This window comes from Brachyistius frenatus, unplaced genomic scaffold (genome assembly GCF_029030835.1).
Source record: "Brachyistius frenatus isolate BFR_SWC_R1_liver_20210118 unplaced genomic scaffold, ASM2903083v1 Contig_4, whole genome shotgun sequence".
Taxonomy (NCBI): Eukaryota; Metazoa; Chordata; class Actinopteri; family Embiotocidae; genus Brachyistius; species Brachyistius frenatus.
In genome coordinates this window covers 1,751,874-1,766,678 of record NW_027210603.1, presented here as the reverse complement: position 1 = coordinate 1,766,678, position 14,805 = coordinate 1,751,874, and the positions used below count along the sequence as shown (strand labels likewise).

General features: G+C 43.2%; 2 protein-coding genes across 3 annotated transcripts; both read right to left on the bottom strand.

Annotated features, from left to right (window-relative positions):
* Positions 1-655: 655 nt before the first annotated feature.
* Positions 656-6,697, bottom strand: mcrs1 (microspherule protein 1). Of its 2 annotated transcripts, none has more exons than XM_069709371.1 (14): positions 6,521-6,697; positions 5,309-5,463; positions 5,071-5,209; positions 4,781-4,945; positions 4,552-4,661; positions 4,298-4,406; positions 3,898-4,036; positions 3,568-3,643; positions 3,403-3,431; positions 2,111-2,203; positions 1,944-2,026; positions 1,746-1,833; positions 1,156-1,283; positions 656-1,068 (listed from the first exon to the last, which is right to left on the bottom strand). In XM_069709371.1, exons 2-14 carry the CDS (start codon positions 5,461-5,463, stop codon positions 982-984), a joined length of 1,401 nt encoding a protein of 466 aa, XP_069565472.1. In that variant the 5' UTR covers positions 6,521-6,697; the 3' UTR covers positions 656-981. The 2 variants fall into 2 exon arrangements, with proteins under 2 accessions (XP_069565472.1, XP_069565480.1); XM_069709379.1 differs by having other exon boundaries at positions 6,604-6,697.
* A 1,359-nt stretch (positions 6,698-8,056) lies between these two features.
* Positions 8,057-13,779, bottom strand: cyp27b1 (cytochrome P450, family 27, subfamily B, polypeptide 1). The gene is made up of 9 exons (XM_069715175.1): positions 13,564-13,779; positions 12,578-12,768; positions 11,958-12,148; positions 11,277-11,477; positions 10,502-10,665; positions 10,247-10,413; positions 10,077-10,158; positions 9,683-9,880; positions 8,057-9,221 (listed from the first exon to the last, which is right to left on the bottom strand). The coding sequence occupies exons 1-9, from the start codon at positions 13,777-13,779 to the stop codon at positions 9,108-9,110; spliced, it is 1,524 nt and encodes a 507-aa protein (XP_069571276.1). The 3' UTR covers positions 8,057-9,107.
* Between the last annotated feature and the right edge of the window lie 1,026 nt (positions 13,780-14,805).

The following is a 14,805-nucleotide window of genomic DNA, read 5'->3' as shown; positions in this document are numbered from 1 at the left end:
CATACAGTGATTTCCACTCCAGAATTGCCTGATTTTAATGCAGTGCTGCCTGCCGGTCCGAAGATCACGACTATCCAATATTATTTTTCAGCCTCGTTCCTTGCGTTCACAGATTTCTCCAGACTCTTTGAATCTTTTAATTATATTTTGTACCATAGATGACGAAATCCCCCAAATTCTTTAAATATTTTATGTTCAGGAACATTATTAAACAGTTTTTGTGTGGCTTTACATAAATTGCTCGTTCTTATTCATATTTTACACCGTGCCCCGACTTTTTTGAAAACGGGGTTGTAACACTCAGTTATTCTATTAAGCAAGTGTGATTCATATAAAAAATGGAGGACCTCCAAGAAGTGACTTAGATTATTTGAAGTGAAATAAGTAGCACTCACTGCTGTTGGGTGGTTAAAAAAAAAAAAAAAAGCACGTGAGGATCCTCAAAGAAAAGATACAGTTCACCAACGAGCCAAATGAAACGAGTCCTTTGGTGAGATCTACATGAGTGCTCCTTATTCAGTGTATGTTTCTATTTTCACGTTTGCTTCCAGCTGGATAGATGACAGAATGTGTTGTTTATCCCAACGAGGTTTTTGGTTAATATGAAGAAAGCTGATGTTTTAACAGTAGACTGAACCCCAGGAGGACATCAGGACGTTGTGTATACAAGTTTAATATATTTGAAAAAGCTTTACTACAGAATTTAAATACAGTGTCCTGAAAAATTGGAAAACAAAAACAAAAACAAAGCTCTACCATGAGAGTGTCTACATTACAACATGAAATATCCACACACCAAGTAAAACCTGTTACCATTTTGCTCCAGGATTTAGCTGTAGTCTGTTTAAAATTCACATTTCAGGTCGAAGGCCGGTGTCACGTCCAACTCTTTTCTCATTTGTGCCCAACTGTCCAACACGGCCTGGCTGCGTCCGCCCGCTCGCTGCAGACCAGTCGACTCTCCTGCAGGGCGGCCGACGCTCACTGCTGCGTCATCTTGGCCGCTTCAGCTTTTATTAGTGAGATCAGTTCCAGGTTAATTAGAAACACGAAGCGAAGACCTGCGATCTGGACGGACAAACACGAGAGTTTTAGGGACATTTCTCAGTCGACACGTTTGTTTGGTTTTGATTCATGTACAGTTGGTCCACACACCTCCACCACCGAGTTGTTGTTGAGTTTCCACTTGTTGCCCGACAGGACCGGTCTGCCGTCGATGTAGATGGGCCGTCGGCCCTCGTTGGCGATGAAGAAGTCCCCGTTGTTCTTCAATTTAATAATTCCTGTCAACACAAATAATAAACGTCAGTAACATCAGAATTATTGATGAATAGTTGTTTATTTCTGTTGTCAACACCACAACTAGAGAATCTCTTACTGCCAGGTGGAACACAAAGATAAAATGTGACACTGCAATCTGTAAAAAACAGATTTCTCCCCAGCTGAATCAAAAGTTAAAAGCTCCTGGAAAAGTTTTTGCAGTGGATATGATCTATATTTGGTGTTTTAAATTGCAATATTCCTTCTTTCTTTGCAAAAATCTGTCTTAAATGTCACATATTTAACTTGAACTTGGAGGCAAAATCCAGATAAAGTGACTGACAGTGTTGTGTTCAAATTCACTTGAAAACACGTTTAGCTTTCAGCAGAATTATACCGAAGTAAAAATGTTATTATTTCTATAATCTGTCAAAGTGTTTAACTGGTGTCTGATGAACTGACAGAAAATGTTCGAGATGAATCACCTTGTTTTCTTGATATTTTCCAGGCAGGTCCCTCCAGCGACAGATCCACATCTATCTGTTTGTCCTTGGTGGCTCTTCCCAATGTAATCTGTATGAACAGGGAAAATACACGTTCATTTTTCAATCCATTTTCTTCTCAAACACATGACATCTCCACGTTGTTTTTCCCGTAACCACTGCGTCTGAATGACCACTCACCTCTCGCGATCTCATGAGGTAGCGAACCATTCTCCCCCGTAGCGCCGCCAGCGTCTGGTTGTCAAAGTCGGGCATGCTCATCCCTGAAGGCACAGAAACGCAAAGAAGTTCCACAAATCTGGATTCTTTGGGACAAATATACACATAAAGGTTAAATGTTGACATACCTGTGATACTGTCCACAAGAACCTGCCAGCGAGGCAACTCCTGCTCCAACTGCCGGATCTCCCGTTTCTGGTGACGATCTGAGATCATCAGCTCTGAAAGGAGACACGAACGTAAACCAGGGACAGATTTAGAGAAAACTCGGAGCTTGTTGACGAAAACTCAGGAAAAAGTTAAAGTATTCATGGCAATGAAAACTTCTCCTGCCAGCCGTGAAGGAACACAGTTTAAAATGCTCATTCATACAGTCGACAGCAAAGCTCACATCGGAGAGCGTTAATGTCAAGATCAAGATCCCAGCAGGATATTAGTTTGTGACCCAAGTCTTATTTTAGTATACTTTTATGATCCATCAGTCATCAATACAAGATCAGACTGCAATATTACACATCTTTGATTCATCTTCAACTCAGAATAAAATCTAAACGCTGTCCGTCTTAAAGACTGAAACATTAACAACTGTAAATGAAAAACAGCGTGAATTCATTTATAAAACATAATTTTTGATGCCGTGACTGGTTGTGATGGAATAATGTTATAACTAACATTCCCATCTTAGTTATAATGGAGATTATATGAATATTTCAGAGGGAAGATGATTGTTAATGCAGCGGAAAAAACTTTTAACGTACTTCAAAATGAATTGTTAATTGATTTAACAGCATTTATAATTACTATATTTAAATGCACAACATGTTTAAATGCAGTCTTTAAGTGCTGGTGAGCAAATGTGTTTAAACATGAAATAGATGTCTAAAACTTCTCTTTTTAACTCGGATGTTTTTCTCAGCTGTAAATCACCAGGACTGTTGTTACTGGGTCGGACTCGGAGGTTACAATCACAGGTCTAAAAATAATATTATCTGTTTGATCTATATTTTCATCTTCAGTTGCTGTTTTTTTTTCTACATCAACTTCTCAGCTGCATAAAAACAGATTTCTTTCACAACATATGAAACCTAATCAGATGAACTCAGTTGATTAAACTGACTCTGATCAGCTGTTCTGGACCCGACAGCTCTGAGTTCAGGGTGAGCTTCACAGTTAAGACCTGGAAGTTTATATAAACAATATAAATATGATCGAAGCTTTAGATCCATGTTTTTACAGAGACAAAAAATCTGTTAGAAAACTATAATTCCAGGTAATGAGCGACAAAAACAAGAACTTCTTATGAAAACAAACCATAACTTATCCGGACTTTAAATTCAACTTGTGGTTACATGACCATTGTAACTTAGGCTGTGCAAGTTTAATTGAATTCAATATGTTTCCTAATAATCAAATGTCTCACCATGTTCCAACACCTCATCTCTGCTGTCCCTGTGAGAAAAGAAACAGAAAAATGATCAGTGCTGGACACGTGGAATATGTAGTGCATTTAATATCGTTCTAATACATACTGACATGTTATCAGCAGTAAAAACATGAATGCAGCAGAAAAGAAGGAGCGACATACTTTAACTTGACATCATCAACCAGCTGCTCGGCATCAGAGAAGTTGAGGACTTGGTCACCTTTAGGAAGCGGCTGCACTGCAACACACAAGCAGTCAACAGCACTGTTAAACGCACACCCATCGTTTTAGTAAAAAAAACACACAAAAAACAACAACAAAAAAAACATCGATCCACTGCACTTGTAACATTAAGCAAAAAAAAAAAAAAATTCCCATCTATTTTGAGTGGCATGTTATCGAGACGAATTTCTAATAAAAAAAAAAATGTATGACTTCTTTTGAAGTCGACCCTCCTTTCACTTTCACCGTGTGCGTGCCGGCCGGACTCACCACTCTGGTCGTCCAGGAGGTAGTACTGCTTCAGCAGCTGCCAGTGCACCAGCAGGCTCTTGGGCGTGCGCGATGGGTGAAAGACGCCGGGATGTTTGCTCAGAAGCTCCTGAAATACGTCCAGTTTGGGCTGACTGGTCTGTTAAGAGAGAAACGCAACACGAACACTCCTGTGAAATGTGTAAAGTTGAAGGACTGCTGGTAAACAACACGAGTCAACAACTAATCTGATGAAGATGAACTGCTCTGCATCTAGAAAACAAACCAGTTGTGCTGCGATTTCTTTATTTTCTGTCACTTTCGTTTCTTATCCTTAAAAACTGACATTAAATGATAACATATATATTTAACAATTATTATTAACTATAAAAAATAAATTACAAGTATTAATGTCACTTACTGAGCCGACCTTAGCCAGCAGCGCCTCCTCCGCCTGACTGAAGAGAGCTTTGCTCTGGATTGCTGCTATCGCTTCGGGGTGAAGCTGCCGCATGGCCTGCCATGCCAGCCTGAACACACACACACACACACACACACACACACACACACACACACACACACACACACACACACACAAAACAGGGACGTACTTAGAAGAAAATTCAAGAGCTACAGAAAGAACAGGGTGAAGCCGCCGCCTGCTCGGTGTCTTACTTTGAGATGACGGGGTCGTACAGCAGCGCGTACCATCTCTCCTTAATTTCACGCAACGTGAAGCGACAGCTGAACTTGACGCCGAGGTGAACAGACGTCAGGTCGGTGGTCTGGAGACGAATACAGAGAAACAGACGCGCTACAAAGGTTGACGGTTTGTACAGCCCGCATTAATACCTCACTAATAAACTGACATTCGAAACAATCCCGTCACATTATTCTTTCTCACCTGCAACACTGCGTTTATTAGCAGCAGGTCGTCTGTCGGTTTCCACCGTCCCAAGTCTTTCGTGATGAGTAAGGGCTGCTTGCTTTTCTTCACTCGTTTGGCCAGAGGTGCCGGGTTCACCACCATCGTGAGCGGCGGTGTGAGAGCGGTTCCTGATTTCGTCACCTGACGAGAGTGAAACAAAACAAAAAGAATTACCCATCAAACCGGTGAAAGTTCATCATCGAAGCAACGACAATCCTTGAAGAATCTTGATCTTTATTTGTTGTTGTTGTTGTTGTCTTGTGTACCTTTTTCTTCTCACTCGATGAAGGCTCGCTCCCCGAGCAGCGGACGGGCTCGATGACCGGAGGACCTTTGACCCGACTGGACGACTTCACCAGACTGCTCTCCACCAGCTCGTCGTCAAACTTCTTTCTCTTTATCGACCTGAGGACGTTATTGTGGGAAAAAAAAAAATGTAAACAGGACTTGACAGCGGTGACGTTTTGTGTGTTTTCATTCAGTACATGAGAGCGTCCATCAAACCTGGAGGAACTTCTGCGTTTGGGGACGCCGCCGCCGAACGCTTGTGTCGATGTCCTTTTCACGTCCTTGACTCCAAGCGACTCCTCGTCCTCTGATCGACTCTGAGCTCCGGCGACTCCCATCGCTGCACCGACCAAAGGGTCACCGGCCTGCATCTGTTCAACATCAGGGATCATGTGAGGAAACAGCTGCAGTGTCCAGAAAACCCAGTTTATGTGTGAGACAACAGGTGGCGGCACGCGTGTGTGATTATGGGATGGTCTGGAAGTCTGTGAGCATGTTACCCTGAACCGTTGATTTTATTTTATTTTACTGGATTTAAACAAACTGCGTTTACATCGTTAGTCTGCATTTTAATCACATTAAATAACAAACATCACACTGCTGCTCTATTTTAACCACATGGAAAGAGTCAAGTGAAACCGAAAGTATGTCGTTCAGGTCCTGGACGTCCTGTAATCAGGTCCTGGACGTATTGTAATCAGGTCCTGGACGTATTGTAATCAGGTCCTGGACGTCTTGTAATCAGGTCCTGGACGTATTGTAATCAGGTCCTGGACGTCTTGTAATCAGGTCCTTGACGTCTTGTAATCAGGTCCTGGACGTCTTGTAATCAGGTCCTTGACGTCTTGTAATCAGGTCCTTGACGTCTTGTAATCAGGTCCTTGACGTCTTGTAATCAGGTCCTGGACGTCTTGTAATCAGGTCCTTGACGTCTTGTAATCAGGTCCTTGACGTCTTGTAATCAGGTCCTGGACGTCTTGTAATCAGGTCCTTGACGTCTTGTAATCAGGTCCTGGACGTCTTGTAATCAGGTCCTTGACGTCTTGTAATCAGGTCCTGGACGTCTTGTAATCAGGTCCTTGACGTCTTGTAATCAGGTCCTGGACGTCTTGTAATCAGGTCCATCTTCTAGAAGATGAACCTGTTTTGTTTGAGGGAGTTTTCTCAGCCTTTGTTTACATGTCGCGTGAGCCGCACCGGCTGCCTTCATAAACCCAATCTACGCGGTTACTGGACGCACGTGGCGAGCAAAGATCCCCGACTCAGACATCGGTGCACCGGTCGTTTTGTCTGGAGTCCATAATTTGATCGGAATCGTGTTTATTTTGGCTCGTTAGCATTAGCTCAACTGACACAGCGTATCTCGAGACGGCTAGCGTCGGTTAGCCAACGAGCTACTACAGCTAGCCAGGCTGTCTTTCGACTCACCTTCCCTTTGCTATTTTCCTTCGTTGGGGTATTTTATCCGTGATTTGTAGTTTGTATTGTCTGGTTATGTCTTTGATCAATACCTAGCTGTCGTGGCTACATGGCAAAACGCGATCATTTGACGTCTGCCTTGTTAGCATTAGCCGCTCGGCTACGCTGTTGTTTACTTCCTCTGTGGTTTTATGGCGGTTGACAAACAGCGCGGCTGCGCAGTAACGCCCCCTACCGGACCGAGACCAGACGGGCCTGGATCATCGGCGGTGCCTGAATGTTTTCATCTGCATACATGATTTGAACTTATTTTCTTACGAGACCGACAGTCATTATTATTTTTAACTGAATTTGGCCTCAGATTTGTTTTAAATCTTTTTACCTTTTTTTAAATTATTTTTCTTATAAACTGAATAACATTTTTTGGGACGGTGAACCAGTGATATTTAATTAAATTACATTTTCAATTCAATTTTGTTTATATATTGCCAAATCAGAACACAAACTATTTCAAGACACTAAACATAGTTAAGTGCCTACAAAATATCCATGAACGAGTAAACACAATAACCCGACAACTCAGAAATTCCTGAATGAGAGAGAGCAGGAAGGAAAAACTCCCTTTAAACAGGTAGAAAACCTCAGAAAGAACCGGGCTCAGAGGTGGGCGACCATCTTCCTTAATCAGTTGGGGTGGGGGAGAGCAGAGAGAGAAAAGAACAGCAGGGAGATACAAGTAAGAAACTGTTGGTAGGTTTCAGAAACAAGAAGCTCCAGGGCTGTCTAGAGCATCCAAGATGTCTGCAAAAGAAAAGCAAAAGACTTCATGAGCAAGGAGAACAGTATAGAGACAATAAACAACAAACAAAACATAAGCTTTATGTGTAAATATCAATAAAACACAGAACTTTTTGGTTTAAAAAACAACTTTCCTTCTGTCTTCTTACCTCCCAGTAATTGAAGACCTGCCCTAAAGGCACCGCAGGAAAAGGCACTATTCTACTTAGTCAAACAGTCCAATTTATTGTTTATTATTTATTGCATTTTTTTTGCTCCACAGACTGCACCTCAATGGTTGTTTTTCCTTTTCCCAACAGGAATCTAAAATGTTTCCAACTTTTGTATGGTATTTCCAGCGTCCCTGCAGATGTACCCAGAATAGGTGACAAAAGCAGCATTTCTCTCAACTCCAGTGGTGTTTCTCCTATGTGCATTTCTCTCAGTAAAATAATCATCTTCTATGGTCTTTAACTTCATACTCTCTTCATATCAAACATCTACTCCGTGTAGTACACATATCTAATAGACTGATTAAGCCAATGAAGCCAGAAGCTGCAGTTCAGGACCTTATTTCTTCTAAACATTAGTAAAAAATTGCTGCCTACATGCCAAGTGATTGCTCACTGGTGTCAAACTAACACTGTTTAATTGACCTCCAACCTAATCTAATGCAGGGAAATATTTTGTTTTAAACAAGACAGGAAGGTATCACCTAAAGGAAACAGGTCATATTATTGTTATAATACAAAATACAAGAACAAATAGTTAGAGATCCATCTTGAAACCTTTTATTGACATTTGCAGTGACATTTTCAAAAGGTGTTAAATTAGAATAAATACAGTGCTCAGATCCCAAAGCTTGTTCTTTACAAAATGATGGAATATCACTCATAGTAACTTTACATGTAAAAAAAAAAAACCAGATAAACTTGCATTGTGTTGCATTGTTGAACTGAAGACATTATATATTCACAGATTTACAAATACTGAGTGCAGAGGAGGGCATGTTTGAGATTTCAGTGGCACTATGTGTTCCTACACATGCAGGAATAATTTCAACAGCTGCCTTATTTTATTATATTTTGAAAGAACCCGTGAGTATAAGTGTTTCCTGTGAAAGTGAAAAAGACACTTTCATTAATGCACGTATCTACACAGTAACTCAACCAGAGATTAGAAGTCCAAAGCTCATCTAACACTCTTGAATAATTTAAGGTGCACTGTGTATCTCAGGCTTACAGAGACATGTAACGTGCTTCTTAGTGTACCGGACAAGTGTTTGAGCGATGAGGGCACGCAGGAAGCAGGTGACATGTGCGTTTAAGAGTGCAGAAGATGACAGTTCATAATCATATTGAAGAGGGGAGGTCATCAGATTGTGAGAAAATCTGCTTTGAATACTTCTATGTCCTGTCAAATTGCATAAAAACGTAACGTGGTCTGACTTACAGATGAAAGTCTAAAGGTTTGTCTGTGGAAAAGTAGGGAAGGAGATCACTTGTTTGTTTCGTACAAATAAGAACTGAACTGATTTTTTTTTTTTTACTTAAATTTGCTCCCAGTGAAATGTCTCTGTGACGGGCCGGCGGCGCTCATCCTTCTTTCCATCCGTCCTCCTCCACGTGGCGTCCTGCCCCCGTCAGGCCGCAGGTGAAGGAGGGCTTTTGGCCTCCGTGGTGTCGAAGGTTGAAAGTCCGCCCTACGTGCAGCAGGCTCACGCTTCCTGCGATAGCGCCACATGCCCGTTCTCCTCTCTGCCCGGTGGGGAGAGGACTCACGTTCACATTCATGTAACTGATCAGCCCAGGAGAGTAGGTCATCGTTCAATAAACTGGAGGTTAATGACATTTTCAGGGACCAGAAGCGTCCGTGTCATGGGCTTCACAGAAACTCCCGCCGGGTCCGGCTTCACGTCGAACTCTATCAGGATCTAATCAGATGAGAAACAGAGGAGATTAAGAACAGAGCGACTGAAATAAAATTTAAAAAAAACAACTCAAGTGCTGTGTAGTGACTGGGAGATCCTTGGATTAAGTGATCAAATTAATTCATTAGGAACAGGATTTGCAGAACTGCTCAACCTCCTTTTAGTTTCTTACATTTTCCAGGAAAAAGGGCAGCAAGCAGATTTATTGGAAACACTTTAGTTTCTGACAAACTGGGTGACGTTGTACGCTCATTTGTGTACATACAGCATCTACCAGCATTAAAACTGTTTCCATGAAAGTGACCACATTGTGATGAGCATTTTGAGCCTCTTCCAAGTGATGTTGTGAATATTTGTATGTATATATGTTGCATAAAACATTTTTGAAGAGCTGACTAGAGATAAAAATGATTTCCTTTTTGTCACTTTTCCAATCTGACAAGCAGCTGGGTAGATCAACTCACCCTGGCGAGAGCGAGGTAGAGCTCCAGCTCGGCGATTCGACGCCCGATGCAGCTGCGTTTTCCCACGCCGAAGGGCACAGAGGCGTACGGGTGGTGAGTCTGGTCCTTGTTCAACCACCGACCCGGCTGGAAGTTGTCTGGGTTCGGAAACACCGCTGGATCCCGCGACGTTGCAAAGTGGCACAAAGTGATCAGCGTCTGCATGGGAAGATTGTAATGTGTCAGATTCCTACTAAATATAAAAAAAGGAGCCTCATGGATACATGACTGAAAGCTAAATGAAAAGCTCCTTGTGGTGGGCTGCGTTTGGATCTATACAGTGAACTGCAGCCATTAACTCCCCCAGAGCTTCTTTAAAATGAAACTCTGAGGGACAAACAATGTTAAGACTCACGTTTTTGGGGATGAGGTAGCCTCCGACCTGGATGTCTCTTTCTGTAATCACTCTTGCGTTTGCAGGAATAACAGGGTACAACCTGAAAAACCAAAGTTCAATAATGTAAGCATCAAGTAAACTTGAAAATCCAAAAGATCTTAAAATAAGCAAAACCGTCTGACTTATACCTGAGCACCTCTTTGACTGTGGCCTTCAGGAGAGGCATGTGGGCCACATCTGCAGCCTCTGGGATCCTCCGACCCGCCAACACGGTCAGCACCTCCTCCCTGAGCGTCGCCTGCACCTCCGGGTGACGGGACAGCTCGTACAACGACCAGGACATAGTGCTGGAGATCTGAAACCACACGGGGGAGGACGGGTGTTTAACTACCTGTGGGACCAAAAGCAGCATCCAGGGACGAAGGAGGCGTTCTTATTCTCACCGTGTCGACTCCTGCGAGCAGCAGCTCTGTGACGTTGCTGTAGACCGTCTTCATGGGCAGCCCCATCCGCGACAGGAAGTAGGTGAGATATCGACCCTCCACCTTCTCTCCCCGGGTGACCTTCTCCGCCTCGGCCTTCAGACGCTGGTCGATGTGACCTCTGGCTGCAGACGTGAGGAGATCAGAGGCCGTTATGACGAGTCGAGATCCTGCAGTGAGTCTAGAAAACGTGAGCTATCCTTCTTTAAACCGTGCATTCATCACACGACTGATGTTAAAGACGTCTTTGAGACGATGTTGTCGTGCGTGAGGGTTTAAGACTTTAATCTCCTGCTTCCTGATCTCGCTCGGACCAAGCGTGATTATTTTCAACATGTTTGCGGCATCAGATCTGCGTGAGTCTTAACGTGCTGTCAGAGTGAGCGGACGGCTCAGAGCGGAAAACCGGCGGCAGCCAATCAGAAGCGAGGAGAGAGGAGGGAAAATAATTATTACGTCCTGTGTGGGAAGATTTACTGTATGTTCCTCCTCCACGTTTGTTCTGGTTCCGTGAAGCCTGAAGCCTCTTTATAATATTCTGCTTGTTTGTGCATTTTTATATAATTTTCCATTAAATCAAATTATTCTCCTACTTTCAAAAGAATCTCTGTGGAAGACAATGATCTTTTTTTCAATTTTTTTTTTTTTTTACTTCTAATTATTTCCAGTTCAGCTTACATTCCTGAAGGTGACCCCACCCCCCAAATTAAAACGTATACGAGCTGAAATGACCCACCGAAGTTGAACATGTAGTCCCAGCACTGACAGAAGATGTTCCAGGGTTTGGGGAACAGCTGGTGCAGCCAGCTGGGCATCGCCATGGTGAGGAGCGTCATCACAAACATGGTGTTGATGGACTGGATGAAACGCTCCGTCTCCTCAGGAACGACTTCATCCAGGCATCCGATCCTGGACTCAAACAGCACCGAAGAAATACCTGTTGAAAAAACCCCACAAAAAACCCCAACAGAAGTTTTAAATGTGCTGCTCTAACACAGCCCATCAACACAACCTGTTATGATTATAGTAAACAACACCGACTGTTAACGATACGGCCCGGAGATTTATTATTGCAAACATGAGAATGACTCACTAGAATTTGATAGCAGGAGAGAAAAAAAAAACATTTTCGTAATGATGGTTGATGGACACAAAGATTTCAGTATTTATATCTGCAGAAAAATGATGGTGGAAACTGTTTTCAATGAAGGCTATTTATAATAAGAGGCCATTAGACCCCCCCTGGCCTCCCCCCATCCCTGCAAAGGTGAGCTAAAGGTGACTTTTTGCTGATGTATGGGATACATGTTGAAATCATTGCCAGGCTTTGACAGTCATGCATGTTTAAAATATGACATAATATTTGTGCCTGGCCCTGATTACTGGTGTTTACACGGTGTAAAAGGTGAAACCTTACCCTCGAGGCCGAAGCGGTAGAACTCGCTGGCGATGTTGGTGACGAGGCCTCGAGGACATCTGCGCAGGCGAAGCTTGGCGATGAGGTCGCCGACGACGCCGTTCAGGGTTTTATCGTAGGCTTCCACCGCCTTGGGCCGCAGCATGTGCTTCCCCAGGAGACTTCTCACTGTCTGCCACTCCTCGCCCTCACTGGCAACACACATACAAACTCAATTAGCAGTGACGCAATACTGTGGCTGTGCGTACAGCGCACCTACTTTGGGCTTTCAGGAGCATGTAACTGCTTGAAAGAGGGTTTCGTTTACTGTACTTTACTCGTATTTAAGGCCAGAAGTTGACACCAGACATGGTATACAGTGGGAGGGCAAATGATTTAAAGTCTTGTAAGTCTGGCTTCTCGTTGTCACACTGTGAAATCCTAGACTGTACTTAAACTGAGTAGCCACTGGTCCTTTAAAGAGGTGCTCTACTGTCTGACTGCTTTACTTTATCTGCAACAATAAGGTGAAACATTACAGTCAGTCGAACGCAGCCTCTGAGCTTCTACAAAATAGAAAAGAGGAAATGTGTGACAGTAAAGCAGAAGGATTGTCATGAGGAGACAGCGGTGGTACTCACGATGTCAAAAGTCCACAGTGATGTCCTCTGAGCTTCCTGTAGTCCTTCCAGGAGGAGAGGTCAGAGCGCATGGGGTGCTGGCCCTCCTGCCTCAGGACCTGCTCGATGAGCGCCGGGTCGGCCACGTGGACCGTCAGGATGGGACCGAAGCTGGCCTTCCACATGGGGCCGTACCGCTGAAGTCCCTCCAGCTGGGACACGAGACAAACACTTGACCTTGTAAAAATCCTGCAGGCTGTAAGATGACTGACATCCTCTTTGAATGCACTTTTAATTTAAAGGTTAAAACCTAAAAGAAATGAACATGTCTGCAGGCGTTTTTAATGCACCAATGATCACATCAATTTAACTGAAGATGCATCACTAATCTGCAAAATTTGATAGATTGTACACAATGATATTTTGGATAAATAAGTAGTGTGGATATACCAATTAGGTGACAAATAAAATAACATTATAGTTCAAAAAGTTAGCAAGCTATCTGATTTGTATAGCACTTTTTGATACACAGCTGCAATTCATTGTGCTTTATATAGATAAAAGAAAGAGAAGAAATATGCATATATAAGATACAATTCAAAAACAGTGCAAGGTCAAAAAGAAGGTTATTACAAAAAAAAGAGAGGTATTGAGATGTAAGGCTATAAATGAAAATTTAAAGAAAGCAAAATTAAAAAAAACTGAGTAAAAGTACATTTTGGAAAACTTTCCATCAATAATCTGTTACATCATTTTACTGTAATGCTTCTTTTAAAACACTGATGTCTTATCACCAAATCCAAGATATTCAGTCTAATATCACAATATTAATATAATACTGACAACCTGAAGTGCTCAGCTTTAAGTCTGTTTTAATAAATAGTAAAAAATTATAAATTAGAACTTGCTCCCGACTGATTATGTTCATATTTTTCTTGCAGCCACCTACATAGTGCTTTTGGTCCACTGTGATGCAGCACACTGCAGGAATCTCCATCTAGTCTTACCTGTAACTCGTGCAGCCGTGACAGACCCCGTCTGGCAAACAGGTCCCAGGCGAAGCTGGCGACCGACGGCCCGGGCATGTCGTCCAGGGTCCTCACCCCCTCCAGAGCGGCTGCGGCTGCGCCCTCAGCCCACCTCTCCATCCACTTGACCAGGGGGAAGGCGCTGCGGCCGGATACTCTGAGAACTTGTTGCAACATCCTTCTCACAAAGATCATGGAGAGGTGACCTGACGCGGGTCTTTCGGATGTCGCTGCTCATTTTGTCTCCCCGGCTGGAGGCTCTATTTATAGCGCGGCGACCTGCTCCTCCAAACCCGCGGAGGAAAAAGCTGTAAATTTGTCTTATTCTGGGCCAATCATGAGGGGTGGGGGGGTGCAGCCCAGGTCCCGCCCCGCCTGGAGGAGACTGTGAAGGCGTGAGCAGAGAAGAAGGTGTGTCCAATCAGAGGGCTGAACTCAGACCATCCCAGAGGCAGCACACGTGGAAGTCCTGGATGAATAATACATGACTTCTGAAGTACAGTTCTGGCTTATCTCTACCTCTGTGCAGCACTTTGCTCTCCAATAGTCCAGCAGGCTGATTTACTTAGAGTGACCACAAACTTGGAAATACAATATCTTGATTAACCCCCTCCCCCCCAAACCTACCCCCAATTTTATTATATATCCTATTTTTCAGTAAGAGGGAGAACAGGTCTATTGGAGCTGATAAGACGGGTAAAGGAAGTGTTCACCTCAAAACCTCAATATACACATATAACTGCTAAACATTTCAAGCTGGCGGATGACAATCGAGGCTGGCAGCGGTTCCACGCTGACTAAAAACTGGAGCTTTGTTTTAAATTAAACTTTAAGCAGAGATGGCCTCAGTCATTTCCAGGCTTTTGTTTACCCAGCTACAACAATTCTTTTGCTGACTTGGTGGGTTTCTTGGCGAGAGCGAAAATCCCGACCTGATTTCATTTGAACTGGAATTTGTCCAAAGCACCACGTGTGTGGACTGTGAAGTAACAGCCCAAGGTCTGTACTCAGAATCTGCTCCCGCTTTACGTACGCTCCAAGGAGAAACCCTAGATACCCCCGCGTTCACAGAAACACAGAGGATTGACTGGTAATCTCACAGGCATCAAATACTGAGGCCTGATAAGAGACCTGTGCACCCCCAGTGTGCTACATCTCTGCACTGAATTCACTAGTTTTTGTGTTGATCCTGTCCTTTATAGTACATTAAAACATGTTTAA